Raw genomic sequence first — 26,898 nt, forward strand, 5'->3', positions numbered from 1 at the left:
TTGGAGTTCAGCCTCCAAAACCGTGAGGCAATAAATTCCTAATGTGTAAGTCACCTATGCTATTTTGTTAAGGTGGTCCAAGCAAACTCAGAGATCTCCCTGTGTCCCAGGCAGAGTCCCCTGGGTGGGACAAGGAGGGGTGTAGAGAGGAGGCACCAGCGTTGTTGTCTGTTCAGAAGTCTCTAGAAGGGATCTGCAGCAATAGCAGGCCCCTCCCTCCCTCCCTCCAGGCTCCTCTTCCCCAGGCTCCCCAGGCTTCCCCAGGCTCCTCACCATCAATGTCACCTCTGTACTTCTGGCCCCTGGACCCTTATTCTCTGAAGCGCCGGTACTGGAGTTCCTCCTTCCCCCTGCGCCCATCTCTAATTAGTCACCTGGCTCCGCCAGTCCTAGGTGCGTCATTCCCTTTCCCTTTGTTTTCCCCTGATCTTTTACCTTAGAAGGTAAAGAACGTACGTGTTATTCTCCAGGTTAAACCAGTTGTAACGGTCAGGCGTCTGCCCAGTGCTGTACAGCTTGTACAGCTTACAAGATACTTATCAAAGACCTGTTCTCATTCCACACTTAGAACAACCCTCTGGGGGTTGGTATTCTCACCCATTTCACAGAGGGGGAAAACCGAGGCCTGGAGGAGTCACACTTCAGTAGCAGGGCTCAGACTTGAGCTCGATTTTGTACCTTGTGCTCTTTCTCCACAGCAGCAGTTCTCGCTGGATGTTCCCCAGAATCCTTAAAAAAACTGAAGCGTTCTGGGGTCGAACAGATGCGGGGAAAGCTAAATGAAAAGGATGTCTTTCCTGTAGGACTTCTCAGTGACTCTGGAAGAATTCATACAACACGCAGCATTTTACAGACTTGGTTTACTTTTCTGGGACACCTACCTTTCCAGGCGGGGCTACGTGACACCACAGTGGCACTGTAGGACGGCACAGGTCTCGTTGGGGAAGATGAAAACTCTGATGTCAATGAGCAGGTTCCCTTCCTGCCCCTGTTCTCTGCCTCCCCCGTACTGGGCTGGCTGACCACCCAGTTTGCTGTGACTCTGGGATTTCTCACGCTCTGGGGTTCAGCCAGCATCAGAGCCTGGTGGTGACAGCTTGTCCCTGTTCACACTCAGGCACCACGGCTTCCACTGTGTGTGGCTCTGGTGGCCATCACATTCACAATAGCCTGCCCCTCCCTGGCCACAGGAAGGAGATATGACTAAGTCCCTGGCCACTGTGATTGGCCCAACAGGTGGTACATCACCCAAGCAGAGCCAATCAGAGGCTGCTCTGGGACTGTTCGGGGCTCTAAGAGAAAGAACATTCCTTCCACTGAAGTGGCCGGGAGCCCGTTCTGCTGTCGGAGGAGGAGGTCAGTCTGAAAGTAGATGATGAGACCAAAAGGCAAAGTCAAGCAGAAACAGGCAGAGATGGACCTAAAGGGAGAGAATGTTCTGGAAGCATCCAGGCTCCAGTTCCAGTCCCTGAGGTCCTGGTTGCTGCCACAGTTGCCTTAATCTTATGAACTACCCTCAGAGCCTCCCCAATGACATAAGCCAGTTGGAATTGGGTTTCTGTTGCCAGGAAACCAAAAAGTTCTGCCCAATACAAGTCCCCGAGCCTCTACAGGAGCCCAGAATTGATTTACCTGCCAAGACAGGCCTAACAAAACTGTGGATATGGGTGCCACACAGGTGCCAGGGCCCCGCCCCACCGAAACCTGCCCTGAGGCCTCAGCCAGAGGAAGAGAGACAATGTCCTCTTCTCCACAGGGCCCAGGCTTCCTTGTTGTCAGTACAATTTTAGTTCAGAAAATGGGGTCACTGTACCTGTAGGTCACACAGGGCTCAGCAGAAGAGCAAACTCAAGGTCAAGGTTATTCATTCATTCATTCACTCAACAAGCCTTTACTGAAAACCCACAGTATGTCAGGTATTGGGGACACAGCAGAAGAAGGTTGATGGGGTCCCGGATCCTACGAGCTTACTTTCTAATGGGAGGCGTGAGAAACAGACAAAGAAAGAAATTCATCAATACGGTTATTTCAGATAAAGAAAATAATCAGGAAATTGGGAAAGAGCATGTCAGAGAGTGGAAAGCAAAATAGGGTGGTCAGTAAAGACCTTGGTCTGAATATTTGTGTTCTTCCTCCTCCGAAAGTCAAATGTTGAAACCCTAACCCCCCACGTGATGGTACTGGGAGGCGGGGCCAGTGGGGGTGCTTAGGACATGAGGGTGCAGCCCGTGAATGGGATTCCGTTCTTCTGAAAGAGGCCCCATGAGCGCCCTGCCCCTTCCCCCACGCCAGGGCACGGTGAGGAGTTGGCGTCTGCAACCTGGAAAAGGGCCACTGCCAGCACTTAACCTGCTGGCGCCCAGATCTTGGTCTCAGTCTCCAGAACTATGAAGAATACATTTCTGCTGTGTATAAGCCACCCAGTCTGTGATATTTTGTTATAGCAGCCTGAACGGGCCAAGACAGGGGGTGACATTGGAGCTGACATGAGCAACTTGAGGAGTCAGCTACGTGGAAGAACACTGCAGGCCGAGGGAACAGCAAGCACAGAAGCCCTGAGGCAGCGGCAGGCTCAGCACATCTGAGGGGCCAAGGAAGCCAGAGGCTGGTGCACAGAGTTGGCGAGGTGGGGAGCTTGGTAGACGAGGTCCACAGAAGGCAGGTCACCCAGACCTTTGGCTTCCCACCAGAGGGAGGGGAGATTTTATCCTGAATGCCAAGGGCAGCCAAGGGCAGCCGCTGCCTTGCTTGTATTTTCTCTGGTTCCAGAAAAGCAGGCGGCTCCCAGGCACATTCTTTCGGGGAGGCTCATCAGCGGGGAGCGGACAGTGTTCTCTGATACAGCAAGAGCCATAATGCCCTGCGGCGGCTCCGAGTGTCTGAGAATCTAGTGGTCAGGAGAGGCCAAGTGAGCTGCAGAAACACGCAGGCCCAAGACCCTCGGGCGCAGGACAGCAACACTCTTCCTCACTCCCTCTCGGACTGGCCAGGGGCTCCGCCAGCACCCGGGCGGAAGGGGAGGCCGCCTCTGTTTCGTGACCAAGTGGATCTGAAAGCTTCCACCTGAAATGGCCCATCACTGCCGCCCACGTTCCTCTGCCCAGACAAGTCAGGGTGGCCACACTCAAGTGGAAAGAGGGGCGCCGGGAGGACACCGTCCTTCTGGATGCCCAGAAGATACAGAGCTGGGAGTGTCCAGGGAGCAGCACCAATGGCTTCCACACCCCGTTTTAGAGGGAAACTGAGGCTCAGAGACATGGACAGAATTGCCCAAGGTTCCCAGCAGAGCGGGCTGTAGTGCCCAGGCCCGGACCAAGGTCAGCCCTCTGTCTGTGATGCCCCACCCCCTCTCCACACTGCCCCACCCACCCTCCCCTTCTGCCTCATGACCTCTAGGAGCTTAATCTCATAAGCTTCTCCAGCCTTCCACACACAAACAGGAGCTTATCCTCCCTGCATCTTGGAGGAGGGACAAGGTACTAGGACGCCTCCCCTTGCCCTTCCTCCACTCCCGCACCCCAGACAAACGTCTGGGGCCCTGAATAGATCACACAGCCCAGAGGGGGTGGCTAGAGCAGGCCTGAGCGAGGGCTGGCAGCTGCCCAGTGCCAGCAGGAACCCCCCAGGCCGGATGGGTTACAGTGTGCCTGAGACTGGGCTTGCCGTGACCTGACCACCCCACCCCCACCCCCACCCCCAGGGCCACAAAGGTTTCCTTCTTCAGGAGCAGTTTCCAGCTTCCATCTCTCTCCCTCTGACTGCTGGGGATGAGCCAGGGACCACCACCCAGGTGGAAGCGCAGGCCTCTGCCAGCCCCTGCCCTGACCACTGAGCACAGCTGCAGAGGACGAGTCGGGGGAGATTTGCCCAGAGACAAGATCACTACCTGCCTTCCCCTGGGAGGCTGGGCCACCCCCAAGACAGGTTCCCAAAGGGGCAAGCCAGCCAGCAGGGAATGGTGTGGCGTGAAGGAGTTGGTGGACAGGGGCAGCCAGTGCCCCCTGGGCCTGCCACGGGCCTCCTCTGGGCAGAGTGTTGGGGGGCTGGGGGGCTGCACAATAGGCCTGGCCAGGGGTGGCCCAGAAGAGGCTGCCCTGGGCACTTCAGGGCGGTGGCAAGATCTGTGGAAACAGCAGAGGGGGAGAGAGGGGGAGACTGCCCTCCCCCTGGGCCAGGCCCCTTGCCCACTCACAGCGTGGCCCCTCCACCGCGCCTGGGGCCCCTCTTGCTGGCTCTGGCGCCCCAGCTGGTTGGTGTTTTCTTCCCCACAGGACTCATGAGGATGTGTGGCCTATGGTAAACAAAGGACTATTTTTACCGCCTATTGTTCCCTCTCTCAGTGTCCTAGGTCCCCAGCCAAGGTCCACCTCGGTCCTCCCTCCCTGAGCCTGCCGGGACCACAGGCTCTGCCCTGCCAGGTGCCAGCAGCTCAGCCACCTGCTGTTCCTCAGGTCTGCCTTGGAAGAGACGGGGCTGCCGGGTGAGCCAGTGGTGAGGCTGGGAGGGGGCACAGGGGGTGCCGGAGCCAGGCCTGGCAGACCCATTGCCAAGGTGGGCATCTCAGCCCTCTCACACTCCCACAGCCCACCCACTTCCATGGCTCACCTAGGCTCCAGGGGCCTCTGCTGAACAGGCTCCAGCCTAAGAGGAGATCAAAGGTTGGGGGCAGCCCCAGGGTCAGTGTTACTGGTACATGGGGACAAAATTAAAAAGAAAAAAAAGGGAAACCAGACTTAGAGTCAGTTTTATTGCTTTGAAATTCTCTCCAGCCTGTACCTCCCCTACTGCCTGGCTCCAGGCAGGCAGTTAGCCGGCAAAGTCTGCATTCGAACCCAGGTCTGAGCCCAGAGTGCAGGAGGTCTCTCCCCATGGCAGCCATCACACTAAGAGGCATTCAGGGGTTTTATCCCAGCTCTGCTTGGCTCTGGGCAAGATGGGAGTGGGAGGTGGGATGGGTGGGAAGTAGGAGAAGGACCCTCGGGCCCTGGGGTGGGGGCTTGAGGGGCAGAGGGAGGTTAGGGTGCTGGTACTCAGGGTTCAGGGCCCCGCAGCTCCCCTGTCCTCCTCCTCTTGGCTCTGAAGCAGAGACTGCTGCAGTGGGAAGGAGCCTCTGACAGAAGGCTTTTTTTAACCACTTGATCACGATAAAGAATTTAATTTTATCCCCTTCCCTGGCTGGCTCTGAGTCTATTTAGAGTTTCAGCACGAGCTGAGCTAGCGAGAAGGAGGGTCCCTGGAACACCAAACTCCCACCCCTAGCCTCCTCAAGGTGCCTCCCTGCCAGTGCCAGCCACGACAAGGTCCACGTGGGGGACCCCCTCACTGTGCAAACTCAGGAAGGCGAAGGGACTCCAGCGGCTCCCCCAGGCAAAGTTGCCTAGCATAGAGAGGTAGGGGTGGGGGTGGGGAGCAGGAGGCAGCTTCGACTTGGCTTCTTTCCAAGGGTCATCCCATCTCTTTCATCCTCAGCAGAAAGCACCCAACAAGCTCCTGACTGGCCCTGGGGCTGCACTCCTTCACCCAGGAACTGCGGACAAAGCCTTGCTCCGAGTGACAAGGGACAAGAAGCAGAGAAGATGGGCTGGGGACACTCTCATGGGGACTTAATGATGACCACATGTGCTGACCACATGTGCTGACCACCCGCTGTGGGCAGGTCACCCGGCTAAGCCTGTCACATGCCCCCTCTCATTCATTCTCAGAAGCAGCCTTATGGGGTGCTCTTGTTTCCCCTTTTCTTCCAATAGTTAGATAATTTGCCCCAAGTCACACAGCGGCCAAGTGTCAGACCCAGATTTTAATCCCCCCGGCCGGAGTGTGTCCCTGGCCCCCAGCTACAGGAAGACGAGGATTTGTCCTGTGGCAGGAAGCAGTCCGATGGAAGTCAGGAGAGAAGACCGTTGGAGCAGGGCTTTGCGGGGTTCAAAGCATTTTTGTGTAGAGTTTGTCAAAGGTACAATTGTTTGTGTTATTATTTTACAGATGAGAAAAGTAATGCGAGACCTGCCAAGGGTACAGAGGCCACAGTAGGGAGGCAGGGCCATGGTCTCCAGTTCGGAGCTCTTCTGCTGACCACACCTGGGGGCAGGTGTGCATCCATGCAGGATGGCCAGAGGGCCGCTGTGAACAGGAAGAGTCATACCAAGTGAAGGAGCAGCGAATTCTAGAAAAACCAGCTCAGCCTGGAGGATGGCTGGGTCCCCACGGGCAGCTGGTGGCAGGCCAGCTTCATGTGCATTCTGGGAGGGCTGCAGCTTTGTTCGGGAGGCCAGGGTGGGCCCCAGGACCCAGCGCAGGATTGACCCACCGAGAAATGTTTGTTAGTCACCTACTGCAACAGGACGTGATGGGCTAGAGGACAGAGCCAATACCAGGCTGGTACTGGGGTCTCAGAGCCTGCCGGGGAGAGGGCACGGGCAACCCGGTGATTCAGGATTTACCCCCCACCCCCCACCCCTTTGTGTCAAGGCTGGAAGTGGCTACAAGCAGAGTCTGGGGTCAGACAACCGGGGCCCAAGTTCTGGCTGTACCACACTTTAGCAAACTACGTAACCTATTTTCTCTTCTGTGAAATCGCCTACTCACCTCACACGAGACAGAAGAGGGGGTGTGGAATGCTGCGCACCTGCACGCAGGCAGCACCCACTGCATACTTGCTGTGTTAAGATTGGGATGCGGAGACACCTGCATAAAAGATGTTTGTGAAAACTCACCCCCTTCCTTGGACAAAGCCAAGGCCAAGTCCAAGGGCCAGGAGGTGGAGAGTCTCAGAGGCTCTGGGTCTGCAGTCACCTCCTGGGGCTGTGCAGGTGGGGGTTCTCCCACAGGTGTGCAAACAGGGTGGCCACCTGCTACACACTCTGCTCCTTCCCTGGGGACTCGGCAAGAGGCCCAGGTAGGGTGGGGCTCCGCTCATCAACAGTCAGCAGCTCCCCTGACCTCCCTGCCTGAAGGCCTGGCAGAAACCGTCCCTGGGAAACCGGCCCTGAGGGGGCGGTTCCAATGCCAAGGAGAAAAGTGAAGGCAAGTCCCTGGCTGATATCCAGAACGCATTTCACCGCCCTTATCCTTTGAGGAGGCCTTTCTTTAAATTAGGACTAGCAGCCATGGCTCCCCTAGCCCCCCCCCCAATTTCCTAAACACCCAGCTGTTGCCCCAGAAGAGAATGCTTCATTAGACAGAGAAGTGTTTTCTACACATGGCATCAGAGTCAGTATGGGCTGATTTCACCTCCAGGACAGGGAAAGGGGTGCCCAGCTGTGAGCAGCAGAGAGAGGGGCAGGGAGAGAGGAGAGAGGACTGGCCCAGGAAGGCAGGGCAGGTGGGTGGTGATGGGGCCCCCTGGGGCCTCGGAGCTCCTACCCCCACTGCTGAACCAGGTGCCTCAGAGGGATCGTTTTCGCTGCTACAAAGGGCCCTCCCGTTCAAAGGCTGGAGCAGCCTGGATTCTCGCAGCTGCTATTCACCTGCGGGGACAGGGCGATGAAGCACTTCATTCATTCTCCACCACCCTGCCCCCAGGGCTGGGAAACACCAACAAAGCAGGGAGCCCGGCCTCCCGGGCCCAGCTTGGCCCCCAGCTGTCTCAGTCCTGCCCGTTGGGAGTCCTCACCTGTGCATGCACCTGCGCCTGCACCTGGGAAGGCGGCCGCGGAGGGTGGCCTGCTGTGTGGTCCGAGGGACCATGAAAGACCCAGCACTGCCCCCAGTGTCCTCTCTCTGCCTGCCAGAGCGTCATCTTTCCTATGTGGCCCCATTCCCATTGCAGACCAGGGGAGTTAGACAGCTCCGGAGGGCTCCCCTTTCTCAGCCTGTCCCTGCCACTCTATGCCTCTATCTCCGCATTTGTTAGCCGTGCCTGCCCCAGGCCTGTGGGACCAGGGCCCGCCAGCCCCTCCTGCTCTGCTCAACGGTCCTGCTTAGAAGAGCCGGCCAACTGCAAGGTTAACCACCCCACAGTGCCACTCCAGGCCCTGGGGTGGGGTTGGGGGAATTCTATGCCTAACATGAGCCCTTGATATGTGTCTCTATGTAACTTCTAGGTAACACAGCTGTCCTGTTTTGTCTTTCTTTCAGTGACTGTGAACTTCTTCCTGGAAAAGGAAGTTCCAGAGAAAGGCAGATCGAGGTAGTGAGTTCCCCAGGGTATTCAAGCAAAGGTGGGACAGGCCCATTTCAGGGATGTTTCAGAGGGGCTCACACATCTGGCCACTGCATGGGATGCAGAGTAACCCCCGCATCTGTCTCAACCCTAAGCCTGAACGATGGCAATTGTGTCATCTGTCACCATATTCCATCAACCCAGTATCATTTAGCATCCAGCGAAACTCTTCAGAAAGGAAATAGAAGCAGTGAGCAAAAAAAAAAAAAAAAAAAAAAAGAGAGAGACTAAAATGGGATGATGAAATGTAGAAATAAAAAATTCTAGAAAATGCTTCCCAAGCAAAAATTCCTAAAGCAGGAATGACTGCAGCTTCCAAACTTGGATTACATCTACGCACCAATAAATCCTCCATTTCCGGGATGACGGGCGGATCGGCCGGTCTGCCTGGACCTTTGCTGCAAGCACTCTAAGAACCACTGCCCTCACGCGGACGCTGGAGTGTGTAGCAGGGGAGGGTCCCCACGCCTACGGCATGCTCCGTGTCAGCTCAGGACCTGGGAGGGTGAGGTCGCCTTGAGAGGTTACTGGCCTCTGTCTCATCTAGGAGGATATTTGGAATCTCCAGGTCAAAAAGGGGGGTCCACCTTCCTATGGACCTGTCAGCTGGGCTGGATAGATCTGGAAATTCTCCCAAATCTTGAGCTCCACTCCAGGTCACAGACAATTCGACCAGCAAACCGCGCTTTGGTCCCTCCCAGGTGCCTTTGTGGGGAGGGAGGGGCTGGGCTGCACAGCCCACGTGATGTGTGGAAGTCAGCAGATGCCCCTAACTCCGAGGGAGATGACACAGCTCACACACCAGGCTATTAAAAATCTTTATTGCTAATTTTCTTCTCCAACAGATATATGTTTTTAGTTGAAATAAGAAGCCACAGCAATACTTTCACTTTTCTCCTTCAGAAGATGAGACAGATCAGGCCACCACTGTTACAAGAGGGTGGCCGTGACGTTGACAGGGACAGGCTGGGGCAGAGAACACAGCACGGGCCATGGCACGGACCCTGTACGGGAGCGACAGGTACAAAGAGAGGGGCAGCCAGCAACACTGGCGTCTACACCGGACAACGGACGCTGCAACCTGGGGGGAGGGGAGGGAGAAATGCACCTTTCCCCAGGGGCTCCGCTGGAGCTGCAGGGCACTGAGCTGAGCGTGAGTGTGTTTGTAAGTGTGTGTGCTCACACTGGCACATGTGTGCACACACTGCCCCCTGGAGCAAGGGACTGGGTCCCCACAGTCCTTGTCCCCTGGGGACCCACAGCCTTTGCAGTTAACAGTCAGCCACCAGGGCCAGGGCCCTGTGCGTGGAGGAGCACGAGGACATGGGGTCCAGGCCCTGACACTCGAGTCCTCCTTTTGGGCGGGACTCAGCACAGCGTGACTCTCCCACAGACCACAGGGCTCTCCAGGGATCGCGCCTGGGACACGGTGACAGTCGGCCCCTGTGCTCCATGGCAGCCCGAGACCTGAGAAGAGGGGTGTTTGGCTCTGAGAGTCTTCTCCTGGTTCTGGGTCCTGGGGGCAGGAATGGGCGTCTGCCTGAGGGGAGGGTGGAGGCTTCCCTCTCTGAGGCCAGTGTCTCCCTCCACCTCTGCACCCAGATTCCACCCCTGTGAGAGACGGGGGAGAAGGGCAGGATGCCCCCAGGGGGAGGGGGAGGGTAGGTGGAAAGACTTGGGGTGCCCGCAGCCACTCAAAGACAGGGCTCTGCAGGGTGTTTCTCAGGCTGGGCTTGAGCACCAGCCTGCTGGGCCTGGCTCAGGGAAGCACTTCGTAAATGAACACCGTCTCTGTCCCTTCCGGGCGGACGTGGAGAGACCCTTTGGAAGGCAGAGCAGTGAGAGGCACAGGCCCGGATGAGAGAACACTGCGTGCCGGCTGGGAGCCTTGCTGGGGTGGGGGTGGGGGGTGTTTGGGGTCAAAGCACTCACAGGCTTTATGAGCCCAGCTGGGGTCTGTGTGTGGTTCCAGACCCCTGGGCAGAGACCTGTGCTACATGGTGGGGTACCACAGCTGGGGGAGCAGCTCCTGCCCTGTACAGGAGGAGCCCCCAGACAAGGCCTCAGGAAGTGGGACCCAGAGGGAATGGCGACAGGGTGGAGCTGCCCAGCCCACGAGCCTCGGCTCAGCACAGGCGGGCTGGAGGAGCAATTCCATCCTGGCCAGGGAAGCTGGCTGGCTGCCAGCTCCTGGAAGTGATTCACACAATCCTGGCTAATGGTCAGCCACCTCTAAGCCCCGGGCTGCTCCTTCATGACAACACAAATCTCCTTGGGGGCCCCATTTTCCAGCTGTGGATCCTGCTTGGGGTCCTCGAGGTCCCCTTGCTGGCAGAGCCAGGTGTGGCCATTAAAGCAAATGCACCATTCAGGTGGACCCGGCTGCAGAGGGACTGTGTGCGGCAGAGTGGGGAGACGCCGTGGCAACAGGGAGTCACGGGCAAGCCGATGGGAAACCAGACACACATACCGAGAGCCAATCAAATGCAAACACAAAACATGTAAAAGCAGCAAGCTCTGTGTAATAAATATTGCAAAGCGCACTTGGTTTCTTTTTTTTTTTTTTCAAGTCAGATATAACCACCAATGTCCCAAACCCTGTTTTCAGCATTCAAAAGAGAGAAGCTGGTGCTATCAGCAGAACACCTGCAGCCAATCAAAGAAAAAAAAACGGTTTCCCATCAGCCAGCCAATCCGACATCTTCACATTCCTAAAAAGTAACCCAAATAAAGCACCAGAGCTTGGAGAGCTTCTTGGGAAGCCATATACTGAAGAGCAAATTAAAAAAAAAAAAAAAAAAAGTAAGAGTCAGAAATAAAAATAAAATGTTTCCATTGGTCAAGATTTAAAAATAAAAAGGTTTCTTCCTGCAGCCAATCGTGAGTCCGTCCCTTTAAGCCAATCAGAACCACACCACTGGAGTTTCCCTCGATGCGGCCTTGCCGAGTGGCCGTGGGGCGGGGTAGGTGGGGTGCCGAGGGTGGGGAAGGTGACCTGCTTGCTGCCGCTCAGCCGGATGAGGTTCACACAGATCTCTTGGCCCTTGCCAGCTTTCAGGGTGTTCCAAGGGGTTCGTCGCTACTGCCTCCGGTCCTCTGTCTCCGACCTGGAAAACGCCATCACCACGTCCTCTGCGCCTGCAGACCAGGGGAAGAGCCTTGCTGGGTGGGCCCCTGACATCCGGCTGCAGCCTGGGACCAGGCCAAGAGTCCTGGCCCTCAGGGGCAGCGGCAGTTCACCCTGTCCAGTGCCAAGTGCTTCTGAGGAAGCCCACCTTCCCTCTGGGCCTTCCTCACAGCCTGGCCAGGGGGTGTGCCAGCAACCCTGCTGCGGGGTGGAGGGGCAGCGTGGGGCCATGGGCCGGGGGTGAGGCTCAGGCCTGCTCAAGGCCACACAGCTAAGAAAAAGTGAAAGAACCAGCACTGCTGGTCCTGGAGTGAGGCCCTGCTCGGACCCCTTGCTCCAAAGTCACCAAAGCCAGGGACCCTTTGGAGCCACTCCTCTCTGCCCAAATCCAGCACCCGTTCCAAGGAGCATGGCCAGGCCTGTTTCCAGGCCGCAGTGGGTCTGGCTCCTCTGGAGACAGAGGATGGCCATAATCGTTATCATTCTTATGGACTTGAGAATCTGGTCCAGGCACTCATGAAATCACTTCCTTTGTCCTGGTTTCCATCGGACAGGTTCTGACATGCAGCCAGCAAAGCAAGAGGGGGGAGGGAAAGCACTTGGAATCCTGACCTGCCTGAGGCACAGACCCCGCGGGTCCTACTTCGCCTCCTGGGCCCTGGCCCTCCGCGTCCTGCCACTTTCTCCCCTCGTTCTAAAGGACAGGCGGGTGCCCGTGGCCTTTCGGATATACTTGTCCTCTGTACTAACTGGAGGAATTCTCCCGGGAGGGGAGGATTGAAACAGCAGACACAGAAAGGCCGCCAAAAGGCCAGCCAATGTGGGAGGTGCGTGGTGGAGCTTCTGGCCTGAGGAACGGGAGTGGAGAGAGTGCCGGATTCTGCCCCCAGGCACGGAGCTGGCCGCTTTGCCCACGCCAAGGGCAGGGCACTCTCTCTTTCACACTGGCAGTCCCCTACTGACCTCCTTCCTGCCTGTCCTGCCTCGTGGACAGCGGAGGGGGCACCCTGCCACAGATGTGGTAGAAGGAGGGCCTGTCCACAAGGATGGAACATGGCAGAAACGTGCCTTCAATTTGGCGCCAGAGCACAAGGCGCGGTAACCACGCACCCTGCCTAGACAGGGTTCTGAGCAGCTCACTCTGAACAGGGGAACAGGGATCTGGGAAGGAGCCCGGATTGTCTGACTCCTTGGGATGGGGCTCCTTTGCTTGGGAAGCCTTACAAATCCTTCCTGTGTCTTCTCAGGAACGTTCTATTCTCGCTTCAGTCCCTCAGTCCCTCAGTCCCAGGACCACGCAATATCACTGCAGGCAGAATTTTCCTAGCAACCACCGCATCCAGGATTACATCATACCCTGCATGGCAGCTGAGCCGGTTACCCAACAGATGCCAACTTTTCCCCGGTGCCACCTCCCCAGCTCGCCAACCAGTAGGGGGGCGGGAGGGAGACCATGACAGGGGAGCTGTCAGCACGAGACTCCTGGGCTGCAATGAGCGGTGCCAGCCCCCTCGCTTCTTTCCTGGCCTGTCTCAGGGGCTTTCTCCCAGGGACTTGGGCCTCTGTCCTGAGCTGTAGTCACAGAAAGGGCACTGGTGGCCCCAGGAGGGAACCGAGAGTCGGCAGAGGGGAGGGCCCCTGGCTTCTTGGAGGAGCCCAGACCCAGGGCCAGGGCTCCCACCCCACAGCTGCCCAGTGTGTGCATCCAGGCCACACTCTGAGAGTTGGGGAAGGCAGTAACCGCCTCAAGGTCACCCGGGGAGTTCGGTGACCATTTAACAAGACACCTAAAGCAGAGGACTTGCTAGAGTCTCGCCTATGCCACGGTGCCAGCTGGTGGCTCCATCCCCGGCTGGGGTGGGGAAGGCTGGGAATCCACAGCTCTCATTTATAGAGCCGCCCACTCTGCTGTGGGAGCCGCATGTGGAAAGAGCCTGCAGAGCTGCTGCCCATTCTGGACCCTGTTCTGTCCCTAAAGGGCCCTGCTGATTTCCAGGCCTCAACACAGGGATCTGCTTTCCTTCGGGGCCCAAGAACGGGGAGGCTGTTCGAGAGCATTCTCCGACCTAGCCTCACCACCGGCAGCCGACACCCACCCTTCCCCATGTGCCTGGCCATGAACCCAGCAGGCCTCTAGGCCAGAACACCCTTCCCTCTCCTTTTCTCCAAGGCATCTGGGCCAGTTACCTCCCGGGGGCTGAGCTGCTCTGTTAGTCGCCATAAGTCAAGCTGCTGGGACTGAGAGCCAGGCAGGACCTCAGAGGATGGCCACCACAGTCCCTCCTCCTCCTTCAGAGGCCAGCAGGCCCAGCCCTCGCCTCCAGGCGGCCGGCTAGGTTTCCTCTCCCATTTCACAGGGAGGCCGGGCGCACCCAGGGGTCCTCCTGGCACACTGTCTGGACTCGGTGCAGAGCTTCTGCTCGTCTGTCCCACCAGACGTGGGTGAGTGCAGGAGGGGGAGGCTGGCCCGTCCATCTCTCCTGCCCGTGCTCGCTAACACAGCAAAAGACAAAAGTAGCCGGAACCTGACAAACACATCACAAGAGGCAAAACCACAGACCAGCATCTCTTAGGAATATAGATGCTCATGGTACCCATGACATGCAAAAATACAGACAAAAATATAGCAAACTAGAAAAAGCAACACATAGAAATAATTACATGCTCTGACCAACGAGATGTATCCCAGGAATGCAAGGTTGGTTTAACATCAGAAAGTCAATTAATGAATAGAAAAAAGGACAAAAACCATATATCATCTGAAAAGACACAGAAAACACATCCGACAAAATTCAACACCTCTCTCCATGGTAAAAACCTCCAATCCACCAGGAATGGAAGGAACTCCCTCAGTCTGGAGAAGGTCATTCACTAGACACCCACAGCTGTTATCATACTCAATGAGGAGAGACTGGGCGCGCTTCCCCGCGGAGGTTAGGAAGAAGAGGAGGGTGTCTGCGCTCTCACATTTCCGGTCAACATCGTGCTGACGGTTCTACGCAGGGCAATCCGGCAAGAAACAGAAACAAACGGCACGCAAATTGGACAGGAAGGAGTAAAGCTACGTTTGTCGATGACCCGGATCTCAAACATGGAAAATCCTAGGGAACCCACTACAAAACGATCAGAACTAATACACAAGTTAAAGTTACATGGTAGAGGGTCGATATACAAAAAGTATTTGCATTTCTATACACTACCAATGAGCAATCTGAAAATAAACTTAAAAAAGCAATTTCACTTACAATAGCACCAAAAATAAATAAATTTAGTAGAAGTAAATTTAACAAATGAAGTACAACATTTGTACTCTAAAATATATAAAACATCATTGTTCAAAACATCACTGAAAAAAATTCAAAACAATCTCTATCAAAATCTCAGCTACCTTTTTTTTTTCCAAAAATTGACAAGCTGTTCCCAAAATTCATATGGAGACACTAGGATCCAGAATTGCCAAAATAACCATGAGAAAGGACAAAGTTGGATTCACAATTTCGGGGTTCAAAACGTACTGCAAAGCCCTGACTGGTGTGGCTCAGTGGACTGGGCGTCGCCCTGCAAACCCAAAGGTCGCTGGTTGATTCCCACTTGGGGCACATGCCTGGATTGCAGGCCGGGTCCCCAGTTGGGGGCACATGTGAGAGGCAGTTGGTTGATGTTTCCCTCCCTCTCTCACTCCCCCTCTTCCCCTATCTCTAAAACTAAACAAAACCTTTAGAAAACTTACTATGAAGCTACGGGAAACAAGACCAAGGGGCATGGCGTGAGGACAGACGTGTAGATGGATGGAACAGAATGGAGAGTTCAGAAACGACCCCTCCTGTTCACGCCGATCAAGTTTTGACAAGGGTGCCCTGGTGACTCGGGGGAAAGAAGTGGACAAATGGTATTGGGACAACCAGATACTCACATGTATAGGATGAAACCGGACCCCTAACTCGCACCATATTAAAAAGTTAACTGAAAATGGCCCAATGACGTAAATACACGAGCTGGTGTTACAACGCCCTTGGAGAAAACGCAGGAGCGAATCCCCACAACCTGGGGTCAGGAAGGAGCTTCTGAGATAGGACACTCAAAGCACAAGTAATAAAATAAAAAAACAGACAATTTGGGCTTTATCCAAGTTGGAAACTTTTTGTGCTTTAAAGGGAACTATAAAAAGAGTGGAAAGGCGACCCACGGAACGGGAGGAGATGTGTGCAATGCGCACCTCTGGTGAGGGACAGGTGTCTGAAATTTTAAATAAAAACTCAATAATTATAAACAGTGAAACAACCGAATTTTGAAAATGAGCAAAGAACCTGAGTAGACATTCCTCCAAAGAAGATATGTGAGTGGTCAACAAGCACACGAAAGGATGCTCAACATCATTCGTCACCATGGAAATGCGAGACAAAAAAACCCACATGAGACCCCACTTCACACCCACTAGGGTGGCGGGAAGCAAACAGAGAGACGGTAACATTAGCGAGGACATGGAGAGATTGGAACCCTCCTTCATTGCTGGTGGAAATGGCAAGTGGCCAGCTCCTGAGCCTGCCCCACCCACAGCCTTCCCGCCTCAGCTGACCGCACCTCCCTTCTCTCGTCCTCACTCAGGCCAGAAACCCTGGGGTCTTCCTGATCGCCCCACTCCCACCCCCTCCACGTACAACACATCAGCAAATCCTCCTGACTCTACCTGTAAAATAGATCCTGAACGTGTCATCACCATCTCCCCTACCACCGCCCCAGTCCGGGCCACCACCCCTCACTAGCTTCCTGAGCCCCCTGTCCCTGGACTTCTCGCGCTGGCCCCGACAGTCCATCTTCCACACAGCAGTCAGAAGCAAGTTCTTAAAAACACAGGTCAGACTTGCCATTCCTTTGCTCAAAACTCTCCAAAGGCATCTTGTCTCAAGATGTCTCATTCCGTTCAGAGTAAACTCCAGCTCTACACACCGGGGCCTGCAGGGCTCAACGGCATCTGGCCTCTGGGTGCCTCTGGGTTGCCTGCCACACACCCCGCCCCCCCTGTGCTCCCGCCACAGGGGCTCCTGGCCCGCCCCCAGGCACAAGGACTTGCACCTCAGGGCCTTTGCACTTGCGGCTTCCTTTGCCTCAACGCTCTTCCCGAGTCTATCTCACAGCTCTTGTCCTTCACGCCAGTCTCTGCACACCATCCCTGGAGGCCCCTCCACCCCGACCACCACTGCCGAAACGGTGCCGCGTGTCAGCCAGGCCACCGCAGCCAGCCTCAGCGTGCTCAGCAGGACCCCGGAGTGCCATGTTGACGTGACCTTTGTTTCTCCACTGGAAAGAACGTTCCATAGGATCAGGGCTCCATCTCACCTGCTCACATATTCACAGCACCGGGGAAAGTCCCCGGGGAGGCAGGACTCTGTTGTTGCACGGGTGCAGAGCCTGTAAGCTCAGCAAGAAAAAGCAGCTCGGTGCCTCGGGGCCGGACACAGACCCGAGTCCAGCCTGCACAGCCACTCCCTTAGGAGGGGGAGCGACTGATTTCCAGTCGCCCCGAGCTGTGGCTGCTCGGGCCTCCTGCCAGAGAAATCCATCCACCCCCGTCAGAGGAGAACCAAGACCGGGACTGAGAAAACACAACATCGGGGCAGCCCTGGGGTGCCTTGGAGAACACTCAACATGGAACCCAGAAGGCCACCCTGGGAGCAGCCCCGCCTCCAGACGCCTGTCCTGGTCCCCACGCCTACTGCCTGCCAGACACCTCCCTGGTCCCAGGCTCGCCTGCTGTGGAAAGCAGGGCCGAGGAGCTGGCGAGGGTGCAGCTCCTAGCAGAGGCAGGGGCCCCTGCGGGCCGTCCCAGCCCACGCCCAACACCAGCTTTGCCCCTTTTAGAGTCCAGTCAAGTGACCTCGGAGGGAAAAATGACAAATATGCAGGAGCTTAAAAAAGGGAAGCTGGCCCCCAGCCGGGGGCGGGAGACAGACAATGGGGTCAGTGGTCCGTGTGCAAGCTCCGGATGAATTCACAACAGCAGCACGGGAAGCCCAGCACAGGCCGCACACAGCAGCACCACCCCGGCCGGGCCCACGTCCTGGCTGCCCGGAGGGAACCTCCACGTCGCCACCAGGGAGCCCAGCTCACTCGGGGGTGCTGGGGCGCAGGGAGCAGCGTGGTTTGGAGAAAGTCCCCAAGGCATGAGACGCGACCCCCAGCATCTACACAGTCACTCTCGACATTTGAGGCTCTAAGTTAATGTCTTTCCAAAAAGGTCTTTTCGTCACTAGGCACCTCAATCTGTTTCCAGAACTGTCAGACATACTTTTATCGGCCGCATGGTTATAGCTGGGTCAGTGATGGTGGGTGAAAAAGAACAGAAAGAGGGACAGGGAGGCAGCCGCAGCGCTGAGGGGGAGGAGTGGAGTTAGGGTGCTCACAGTCTGTTTCTCAGACCAGGCCGGAAAGCCTCGTGGAGCCCCGCACCCTCGCCCGCAGATAAGGGGTTACTCCCAGAAGCAGCACCTGCCACGGGCAGGGGGCACCCACGTCATCCAATCTGGAGCCATGGGCTCCTCTAAGCCCAGCCCCCCACAACCATGTGCTCTGGGGACAAGAGGCTCCCTGAAACCCCCACACCCCTCGCTGGGCAGGACTTCCCAGAACTACTCCAGGGCCAGACATGCTGGGGCAGGGATCCCCTGACCTGCTCTCTCAAGGGGCCTAATACCTTCCCAAGGAGTATAAACCACTGGGGCGAGAAACTCAGAAATACAACCCTGAAACCCCAGCCTCCAAAATCCCACAGCACTGGAGGTGGGGGACAGCGAAGGGTGTTAGCTCTGGCTAAGTGCCCAAAGCCATCTAGGAAACCTGGTTTCCAGGCCCAGACACCCTCCATGCCCATAGCCGAGGCTGGAGAGGAAACACGGCCACACACTCCCGACACCTGTCCCCTTCTTTGACCATGTGATTTCTGGTGGTGGCACCTCTTCACCCAATGACCTCATTGTCATGGTCACTCTCATTGGCTATACCAGCTAGTCTGCTACCTGGCTATAGAAAACTGCAGCGACTCAGCTACCAGCTCTGGGGAGGTGAGCCAGGCAGCAGGGCCCCTGGAAAAGCAGGTCGCAGACACTGCGCCAAGGGGGAACACTTCCCTGGAGATGAGGCTTGGGCGCCACCCTGGACTAGGCATCCTCCCAGACAAACGCTGAGCACTGGGTGGCATCACTGCTTTTAGCAGCCACAGCCTATGAGCTTGGGGTTCTACACGTCTCAGCTCCGATGCCCAAAGTTCCCCGGGGGGATGGATTTACCCAGAGACAGCAAGACACTGGTTGCCACGGGGACAGCAGCCCTGATCCACCAAGGCCTTCACAGCCAAACAGGCCTCCAGGCTTGGTGGCACCTACTGGCCTCCCAGCTGACAACCATCACCAGGCACCCAGGCTGCCGGAAGGCGAGGCACTCGGAGCATGGAGCCAGCTCCCAGCAGGCTGTGGGGCCTCCTGACCAGCCACTGAAGGCCCTCCCTGGACTTGGGCTGCCTCTGTGGATGCTGGTACCCCAAGCCCGACTCTGGGCCTGACCACACCTAGTGTGGGGTGCGGGGCGGGGTCCCGCCCACTCGCCCACCCGCCTCTGTTTCTCCATCTGCAAAACACGATGAGTCTCAGCACCGAGGGCAATGCCTGCAGCACAAAGCATCGCAAACAGCATCTTGTGGGGTCACAACTCAGGTGCTACCACATCTGGTCTTCTCTAGTCCAGACCTGCTCCCAAAACCCACCTTCTCTAGTCCCAGACCTGCTCCCCCAAACCCATATCGCCCCCTCCTACCCCCTATACCCTGAGCCCAACACACACCACCTACCCCTAAGGTCTGTCTTACCAGGTGAGCGTGATGCCCGTTCTCCGCACTCTCATTCTTTGGTCTCCCAAAATTAAGTTCTCCTAGACCAGAGCTTGGCTATGCGGGAAAGGGACAGAATCTGGGGGGCATGGGTGGATCCCTCTAGGGGTCAGGGGTGACCAGGTCTTCAGAGTCCTGGCACGTTCCCAAACTCTAGCAGGCATCAGAACCACCTGCGGGTTCTTTCAAATCTAAAGATTCCCAGGCTGTCTGTCTGACTCCATGGGACTGAGGTGGGGCCGGGGAGTCTGCATGTGTGACAAGTGCCCTCGGTGACTCCAGAGTGGTCATCTGCAGCCCACACCCTGAGAACTTGATGCTGCCAACCATCCCTCGACCGCCCCTCCCCACCCCCGAGCTGCTGTCCCTTCCCGGCCAGCGTTCTGAAAGGGACGCCTGTCCTGCTCCCGCTTCCTCGCGTCTCACTCACTGCTCAGCCCCCGGCAACCTGGCTTCCCGCCGGGATCCCCAGAAACTGTTTTGAGAAAAGTCACCACAGATCTCTTCAGTACAAGCCAGGGAGCCCTGACGGTGACCTTGCCGACCCTCCTGTCTTCCCAGGGCTCCCTGGCGTCCTCCTGCTGTCCTCGGCGCTGTGCTCACTGAGCTCCCTCTGCCTCCTTCCATTGGGTGACACCCTCCCCCACTCCATGTCTTACCAACAACCACACCCAGTCCTGTCTCCTCCCACCTCGAACCCATGCTCTGACCGTGCTCCCACCCCTTCGTGGACGCCCACATGCTCCTCCCCCTTAGAGCTTCCCTTCCTGCCTCATCCACTAGGAGCCTGGTCTCAAATCCCATCCCCACCTGTCCACCCACCTGCAGGTTCTCTGTCCTAAGTGACTCACCTCTGAGATGCATGTGCATCCTTTTGCATGTGACATCAGTGTGACCTTCCAGCTGTCTCCCTGCCTTACCCTCTGGCCCATGACCTCTCCCCAGAGCGCACCCTTAGTGGATGACGACTGGCCTGGCTCTCTCCCCCTTCAGGCCCATGGTGACCCCTTGCAGTCTTCACAATGAACTGCATCCTGAGCCCATTTGCCTTTCCAACCACTTACCACCCACCCGGCGACTGCCACACCAGGGGAACACATAGACACTCAACACTGGCACAGGCTGGGCAAGCCCCAGGGGCCCCCTCGGCCTGGGACGGCCCCCCACCCCAGGTTTCCCACGTCCACATCCCCACGCATCCTCCCAGCCCAGGCAAACAGCACATCTTCTCGTGGGTTCCCGGGTCAGTTTCCCTTCTCTCAGGATCCATCAGTCCTCCTGGGACCTGTGTGTCCAAAGTTCTCTACACGTCTGTCCTTGTGTCCACCCTGCTGCACCGACAGCTCCAGCGCGGGGCCATCACCTGGCACCATGCCTGGCGCACAGATCCGGGGGCTAACGTGAGCGGAAGTGTCCCATCGTCGGGAGACGGGTCCCTTGGCGCTCTTGTCCAAGGCAGGGGGCGGCCTCTCACAGGGCGTCTGGAGGTGGCACAGGGGCTCGGAGGCCTCTGTTCTCAGTCCTGAACAAGGACCCCTAACAGTGGCCAGGGAGGGTCAAAGCAGCCCTTCCCGGGCCGGAACCAGTCGCGGAGCTGAGCAACTGGCCTGCGCTTCAGCACATTCCTTCCCCTCTCTGGGTTTTATTTATTTATTTATTTGTAATTCAAGTTATCACATACCAAGTCTTCCTGGTTGATTTTTCAGTTGGATTCAATGTATATGTGAATTTTTTGGTTCAGTTTTTAAGTTTTTAGGTTACAGGTAATTCTCATGTTAAGTGTTGATTAAGTTAAAGAAGATGAGCTTCCCATCCCAGAGTGGAATTCTCCCAGGGCCTGACCACCATTCCGGCCCAGTTTGTCATCACGGGGGCCTCTGGGAGAAGCCTGGGCCCACGCACGGGTCCAGCAAATCCCCGCTCTGTGCCCGAAGCAGGACACGGCACAGACCCTGGCCCCACGGGGGTCCTGACATAACGTATGGTTGGGGACACAGCTCAGGAGCAAGAGGAGGGGCTGTGAGGGCCCGAAAGAGGCCAGGGAGGGCTGCATGGAGGGAGTGAGAGGACAGAAGGGTGTTCGAGAGGATTCCAGGAACCACGCTGGCTGTAAAATGGAGAGGATGGTGCCAGCACCTCTGTGGAGAGCCGCTGAGAGGGTCAAGTGAGGCCATCAGCTGTGAAGTGCCATGGGTGGGCCACTCCCTGTGAGCTGCTGGCTCCCTGCTGCTTTGCCCGAGGCTACAGCTACTTTACCAAGGTTCCAGCATAACCCCGAGACCGAAGGACCTATTTTAGGCTCTCTGGCAGCATGCCCTCCCTAAGCCAGCAGCTTTGGCTTCCAAGGGGCAAAGCCAGCAGAGCCCTGAGAGAACCCAGCTGGCTCCAGGCTGGGGACCTTCCCTGGAAAGTCTCCTACAGAAAAGTGTGATCAGGGAGAGGCCGGAACAGGCGGGTGGAGCCACTGAGCCAGTAATACAGCTCCCAGGCCAAGGAGAGGGGAACAGAAGGGACAAGAGCTTCCTTAGCAAAACGGGCCATGTCTAGATGGGGTCCCTTATGGCCCCGGAACACCCGGACAAGGGCCTATGCAAAGCACTGCACAAGGATGACAGTTCTGCAGGTGACTGGCCATAGGGAGGGCCTCTGGGAAGAGCAGTGGGGACCTGGGATTGGCACTTGCTGGGTGCCCTGTCCCCTGTGCAGTGCTGGGGCAGGAGGAGACTGGTGCTCTCGGAGAACCAGCACCTTTGAAGGCGCTGCAGGGCCCAAAACAGCAACAGTAGTAAACTCTTCCAAATTTTCTCTGTGCCCTCCTAAAATTCCACATTAACTGCCTAAATCACACCTGTCAGTCAGGTAAAGCACTGCTTTGCTTAAAAATGCATATGGCCACCCTGGCTGGTGTGGCTCAGTGGATTGAGCTCAGGCCTGCGAACCAAAGGGTCACCGGTTCGAATCCCGGTCGGGGCACATGCCTGGGTTGCAGGCCAGGTCCCCAGTAGCGGGTATGTGAGAGGCAACCACACATTGATATTTCTCTTCCTCTCCTTCTCCTTCCCTTCCCTTCTCTCTATAAATAAATAAATAAAATCTTAAAAAAAAAAAAAAAGCATATGGCCTACTCCTAGAGTTTATCTTAAAGCAAATGAAGATTTACATACAGGGCGTCAACGGGAGGCCCACCTGGGCCCCACACTGACGGGCTCTGGGGCTTTCAGCGCATCACTTAACCTCTCCGGCCGGTCGTCTCATCCTGAACTGGGCTGGTGACAGCGCCTGCCTCACAGGCCTAGCGCGAGGATCCACCAGGAAAACGCTTGACAAGAAACTGGACTCAGAGGAGGACCTCAACAAACGTTTGCTGTTATTATGATTAATAGCAAAAATGAGAAACAAATGTGGAATAATAAAGGGTTGGTAAAAAATATATACGGCAGAGCCATACGGCTGCATATTCTACAATTGCTAAAATGTTTTCTTGAAAACTGTTTAAGAACGTTGTAAAATTATCCTAAGTAAAAAACACGGATGTTAAAATGGGTAGTAAAATGTTTATAGTATATAGTCCCGACTTTATGATGGAAGGAACTAGATACGTGGTTTTAAAAGGCGGACAGGAAGTCTAACAAAAGGTAACAGAGAGTACAGTTAGTTGCTAGGATCCAGTGCTTGAAGCTTCTCAGCGGTTTCTCCTTCCCTGGTTTTCTCCACTGACTGTGCCTTACTTTAGGGCCGGGACAAAGGGTCAATTTGTGTGATGGGGAGGGGAGCTCTGGTGACAGGCAGGGATGAACATCCCGTCCCACCACCTTTGGAAGCTGTGGCCAGGCCTTCTCGGCAAGGCGCCCTTCCTGGAGAAGTACCGATTTCCTTCGGGTCGGAGTCGGTTCTGCCTGGCCACCCTCAGGCGCCAGCGGAGAAGGCTCAGAGGCTTGGCTCCGCGGTTCTGCCTTTCTGGGCCCCGCAAATACAAGGAGGAAAGCCGCAGTCCCAAGCTCAAGCTCAGAGCTGGTCAGGAGATAGAACAGGAGACAGTGTGGGAGCAGCACAGCCGAGGAACATGTGTGATGGAAATTATAGGAGCGCCTGGCCTGTGGGAGGCAGGGGAGGGAGGGGGAGGGGGTCCAATGCAGAGGCAGAAAGGTGTGAACACGCATGGCCTGAGGCAGGAGCTAAAAGCCATTCACTGTGGCTGTTTATGGTGCTTGAGGTGGTGGTGTTGCAGGTGGGCAGGGGGTCTTGCTCGTCCCGCTAAGGGGGCTGGATTTTATACTGAAGCAGAAGAGAGCCACTGAAAGGGTTTGAGTCGGGAAGAGACCTGCGGATGTGACCTTTGAAAGTCCCCCTGGCTATGGGTGGACAGTGCGCTGTGGGGGCAGGTAAGAAGTCAAGGTGCCAGTGTGCAGCTGTTTGCAGCAATCAAGACAAGAACCAACCCAGGCCCAGACCGAGGTGGGGGTTCCCACCGCAATAGAAGACAAAGCAGATCTCAGGAGCCTTAGGGGGAGGATCAAAGGGCTCGGCACTAACTAGGTACTAACTAGATACTTGGGGAAGAGAGGACACGGGGTATGTGGGTGGCACGTGCATCACAGCAGAGGATGCAGGCGAGGAAGTTTGCAACCCTGGGGCTGCTGAGTGCAGGACGTTGGTGTGAGAAGGTCACAGCGCTGGAGCTCTGGGGTCAGCGGTGGGGGCTGGGCTGCAAGTGCATATCTGTTGAAGTCCCTGAGCAGCTGAGCTCCCAGAGGGAGCGTATGAGACTGAGCGTTGAGAGGACCAAAGCGGTGGAGACCAGCATGATGAGGGGAAAGAGGCTGCTCACAGCGGGGATGAGCAGAGAGAGGTGGAAGTTTAGGAGAGGGGCAGAGAGAGAGAGAGAGAGAGAGAGAGAGAGAAAGATGTGTGCATCATGCAAGACAAGGGACAAAAAGCAGGGTTCTGGAAGGAGGCTGTTGTAGGTGGTCTCACACCAGCAGAGGCCAGACGCGCTCACCGTTCAGTTCAGTACTGGGGTGCCGCTGGGGCCCTCTGCTGGAACCATTTAGTGAGCCCCTCGGGGGCAGGCCCACGCACCAGAGTCTCCAGCACCTGCCTGGACCCAGCAGATTCTGGACACAAGTTCACCCAGGGTAGAATGGGAATGAAGGAGGCAGGGAGAACTGGGTGCAGGGTGAGGGGTCAGATAGCAGTGGGCGAGGGATACCCCAGAGAGGAAGCTGTGTGTGCAGGTCTGGAGGTTGTGGGCGGGTCCTCAAGATCAAGTACTGATCCACTGGTGGGTGGCCTCAGGCCCCCTGCGGAAGGGAGCTGGAAGAGTAATAGGTTGCAAGCACCCAGGAGGGAGTGTGGGCATATGCTGAGAGACAGCACCACCTTGTGGCAGGAGGCACTCACACCAGGCGTCTGCTCCCAGGTCTTTGGGGGTCTTTCACGCTGGCGTCCCCTGCACTTGCCACCTGGGAGGCACTGGAGCCTCTGACAGCAGCATGCCCCGTGGCATCAGCTGAGGTCAGCTCTGCCAACGGAGAAGGTAGGCAGTCTAGGATTTTAGCTGACAGTCACTTGGTGTGGACAGAAACGTGAGGTTCTGCCCTTGGGCTTTTACCTGCATCGAGGGAGAGACTGGACCGGCTGCTCTTTGGTTGTTCTTGTGTGTTTGTTGTTTGTGGCACCTTTGGGCCCACAAAGAATAACAGCATGCACATGAAGCTCTTCCAGGCTCAGCCGCCCACCCCCTCCAGCTCAGGGTCCACAGGAATTCGTGGGGCTTTCTGCAGAGCATGCCTTCCTGTGAGGTGACCGTGCAGGTGAGGGGCAGCCTGCAGGGCACCTGGCAGCGGAACCGCACCTGCCACCAGCCTCCCCACGGGAGCTCCCCAGGCTCCACGGTCAGTGCCAGAAGCCTGCTTCCCGGAGAGAGGTGTGTGTGAGGCCAGCCCGGCTGTCCTGGGGACGCCCCGCACTCAGAAGGTCCCAGACGGTCCCACCCATACAGCTGTGACTCACTCCTGACTGCTCAGCAGTTTCAGGCCAGGTGAGGTCACTGTGCCCTCCTTAAACACTGGGAAGAGCTCATTTTTATTCTCAATTGTTGCTTTAGCTGACCAAGATTAAGAGTTCTCGTAAAAATACTTTTTAAAACTTCTCTTATTACAAAAGAAATGGGCATGCAATGTAAAAAAATTGGTTTTACAAAAACGTGTGACTTGGAAAGTGGAAGTCCCTTATATAGTTTTACCCTCTATCAAAATTTTCTATGAACAGTCTGTGTATTTTCCTTCAGCTTTTTTTTCTGTACACACACGCGTGAGTGTGGGGGGAGGGGCATCTGTACTGTTTTCTATGCTGACATATGGCTGTACAGCTTATCTTGGTTTTCCCATTAAGAGCATTCTATTAGAGGCATTCTTACCCCACCCCCAGCTTAAATTCAGGTTAACTCAGTGACCCCAGACCAGGGTGGGAGGACAGGTGAGGCCCCAGGGACTCAGAACCGTGAGGGTTTCAGGTAGAGATGGTTCAGCAGCCGGGGAGAGGGGCCTAGGCTAGAAACCCAGGTCACCCTGGGAGAAAAGTGTGCTCCCAGAAAACATGCCAGGAGGGGGCAGGGGCCGACTGCACACCCCTGTCTCCTTCCCAGCTCCGCCCACAGTGCAGCCGGCACGGAACAGGCCGCCCCACGGCGAGCGGCTGTTGAGCTGCTGGGACGTCCTGTACATTTCTGCTGAGTTAGGTGCACAGGCCCGGTCACACCCAGCGTCAGAGCTTGGGAACTGGGCCCTGCGCCAGGGCAGAGCCCTGTGACATCCAGGGGAACAAGGGCAACTTCAAGACAAGCAGCCCCGTGTGGCAGACCTGCTCTTTCCCTTGGCCTCAAGGAGGGACACAGGCACCCGCAGCACTCTGCCTATGGAGCCCCTGCCCAGAGGATGTGCCCACACTATTTCACAGCCAATGATTCAAACTAAGCGCAATAAGAAAGAAAGAAAGTAACTAGAAGATGCTGGTCAGGAAACTGGGCTAAAGGGTCAGGATAAGCCTTCCAGAAAGGAGGATCCCCAGCAGCCTCAGCCGCTCCAAAGCAGACAGTGACAAGCCCAAGACCCAGGTCCAGAATCAGGCTGCAGGTCTGCACCCTGCACCCCTGGTAACTGGCTGCATGACTAAGGGAAGTAACTTGTTGAATCTGATCCCCAGTTTCCTTGCTGGTTTAGTGCAAGTAATACAAATAGAGGCTACCTACAATTAAATGAAATGTACCGAGCACTTAGCACATGCACTCGATAATATACACAAATGCCACCCACTACCACTACTGTGATTGGGTGAGGACACCCAAAAAAGAAAAACTCCCAAGGGCACACAGAGGGCCTCCACTCTGGGCAAGGCCTCCAGACACCTCCATTTCTTGCCTCACCCAGGCCTAGAGAGGGATCCCACCAGCCTGAGACCAGGCAGGAGGCTCCCAGGGCCCCTTGGCTTGATGCAACCACTGCCTAGGGCTAAACTCCAAGGGTGGGAGGGGGCTGTGGCCCCTCCTTGTCTCTCACAGATCCCTATCTAGGAGGGCTGCAGCCTGCTCCCAGGAAGGGTGTGGCTGGCCCCTGGGCCATCGACTCACCCTGGTCGATGGAGTGCTGTGGCAGCTGGCTGAGCTGGCTGTTGACGACCCCAGCGTAGGTGCGCAGGAACTCCTCCTCACTGGCTGTCAGCTGCAAGGGCAAG

At 56.3% G+C, this 26,898-nt stretch overlaps 1 protein-coding gene and 2 long non-coding RNA genes across 8 annotated transcripts in view; 1 reads left to right on the top strand and 2 right to left on the bottom strand.

Moving 5' to 3' along the window:
- Positions 1–838: 838 nt before the first annotated feature.
- Positions 839–5,484, bottom strand: LOC123479106 (uncharacterized). The gene is made up of 3 exons (XR_006654615.2): positions 4,606–5,484; positions 4,193–4,291; positions 839–2,887 (listed from the first exon to the last, which is right to left on the bottom strand). It is a non-coding gene; the product is annotated as an uncharacterized lncRNA (long non-coding RNA).
- Positions 4,068–9,178, top strand: LOC123479105 (uncharacterized). Of its 3 annotated transcripts, XR_006654612.3 has the most exons (4): positions 4,068–4,480; positions 5,470–7,943; positions 8,077–8,128; positions 9,065–9,178. It is a non-coding gene; the product is annotated as an uncharacterized lncRNA (long non-coding RNA). The 3 variants fall into 3 exon arrangements; XR_006654611.3 differs by having other exon boundaries at positions 5,470–8,128; XR_006654613.3 differs by having other exon boundaries at positions 5,473–8,128.
- Positions 9,179–10,661: 1,483 nt separating this feature from the next.
- CTNNBIP1 (catenin beta interacting protein 1) overlaps positions 10,662–26,898 on the bottom strand; it is a 42,135-nt gene continuing 25,898 nt past the window's right edge. For all 4 annotated transcript variants that reach the window (XM_024554205.4, XM_045190504.3, XM_053920097.2 and 1 more), the window contains 2 exons: positions 26,795–26,885; positions 10,662–11,299 (listed from right to left, as the gene is read on the bottom strand). In XM_024554205.4, the coding sequence (XP_024409973.1) occupies positions 11,241–11,299; positions 26,795–26,885 (150 nt within the window). In that variant the 3' untranslated portion in view covers positions 10,662–11,240. The remainder of the gene's footprint in view (positions 11,300–26,794; positions 26,886–26,898) is intronic.

This window comes from Desmodus rotundus, chromosome 3, assembly GCF_022682495.2.
Source record: "Desmodus rotundus isolate HL8 chromosome 3, HLdesRot8A.1, whole genome shotgun sequence".
NCBI lineage: Eukaryota > Metazoa > Chordata > Mammalia > Chiroptera > Phyllostomidae > Desmodus > Desmodus rotundus.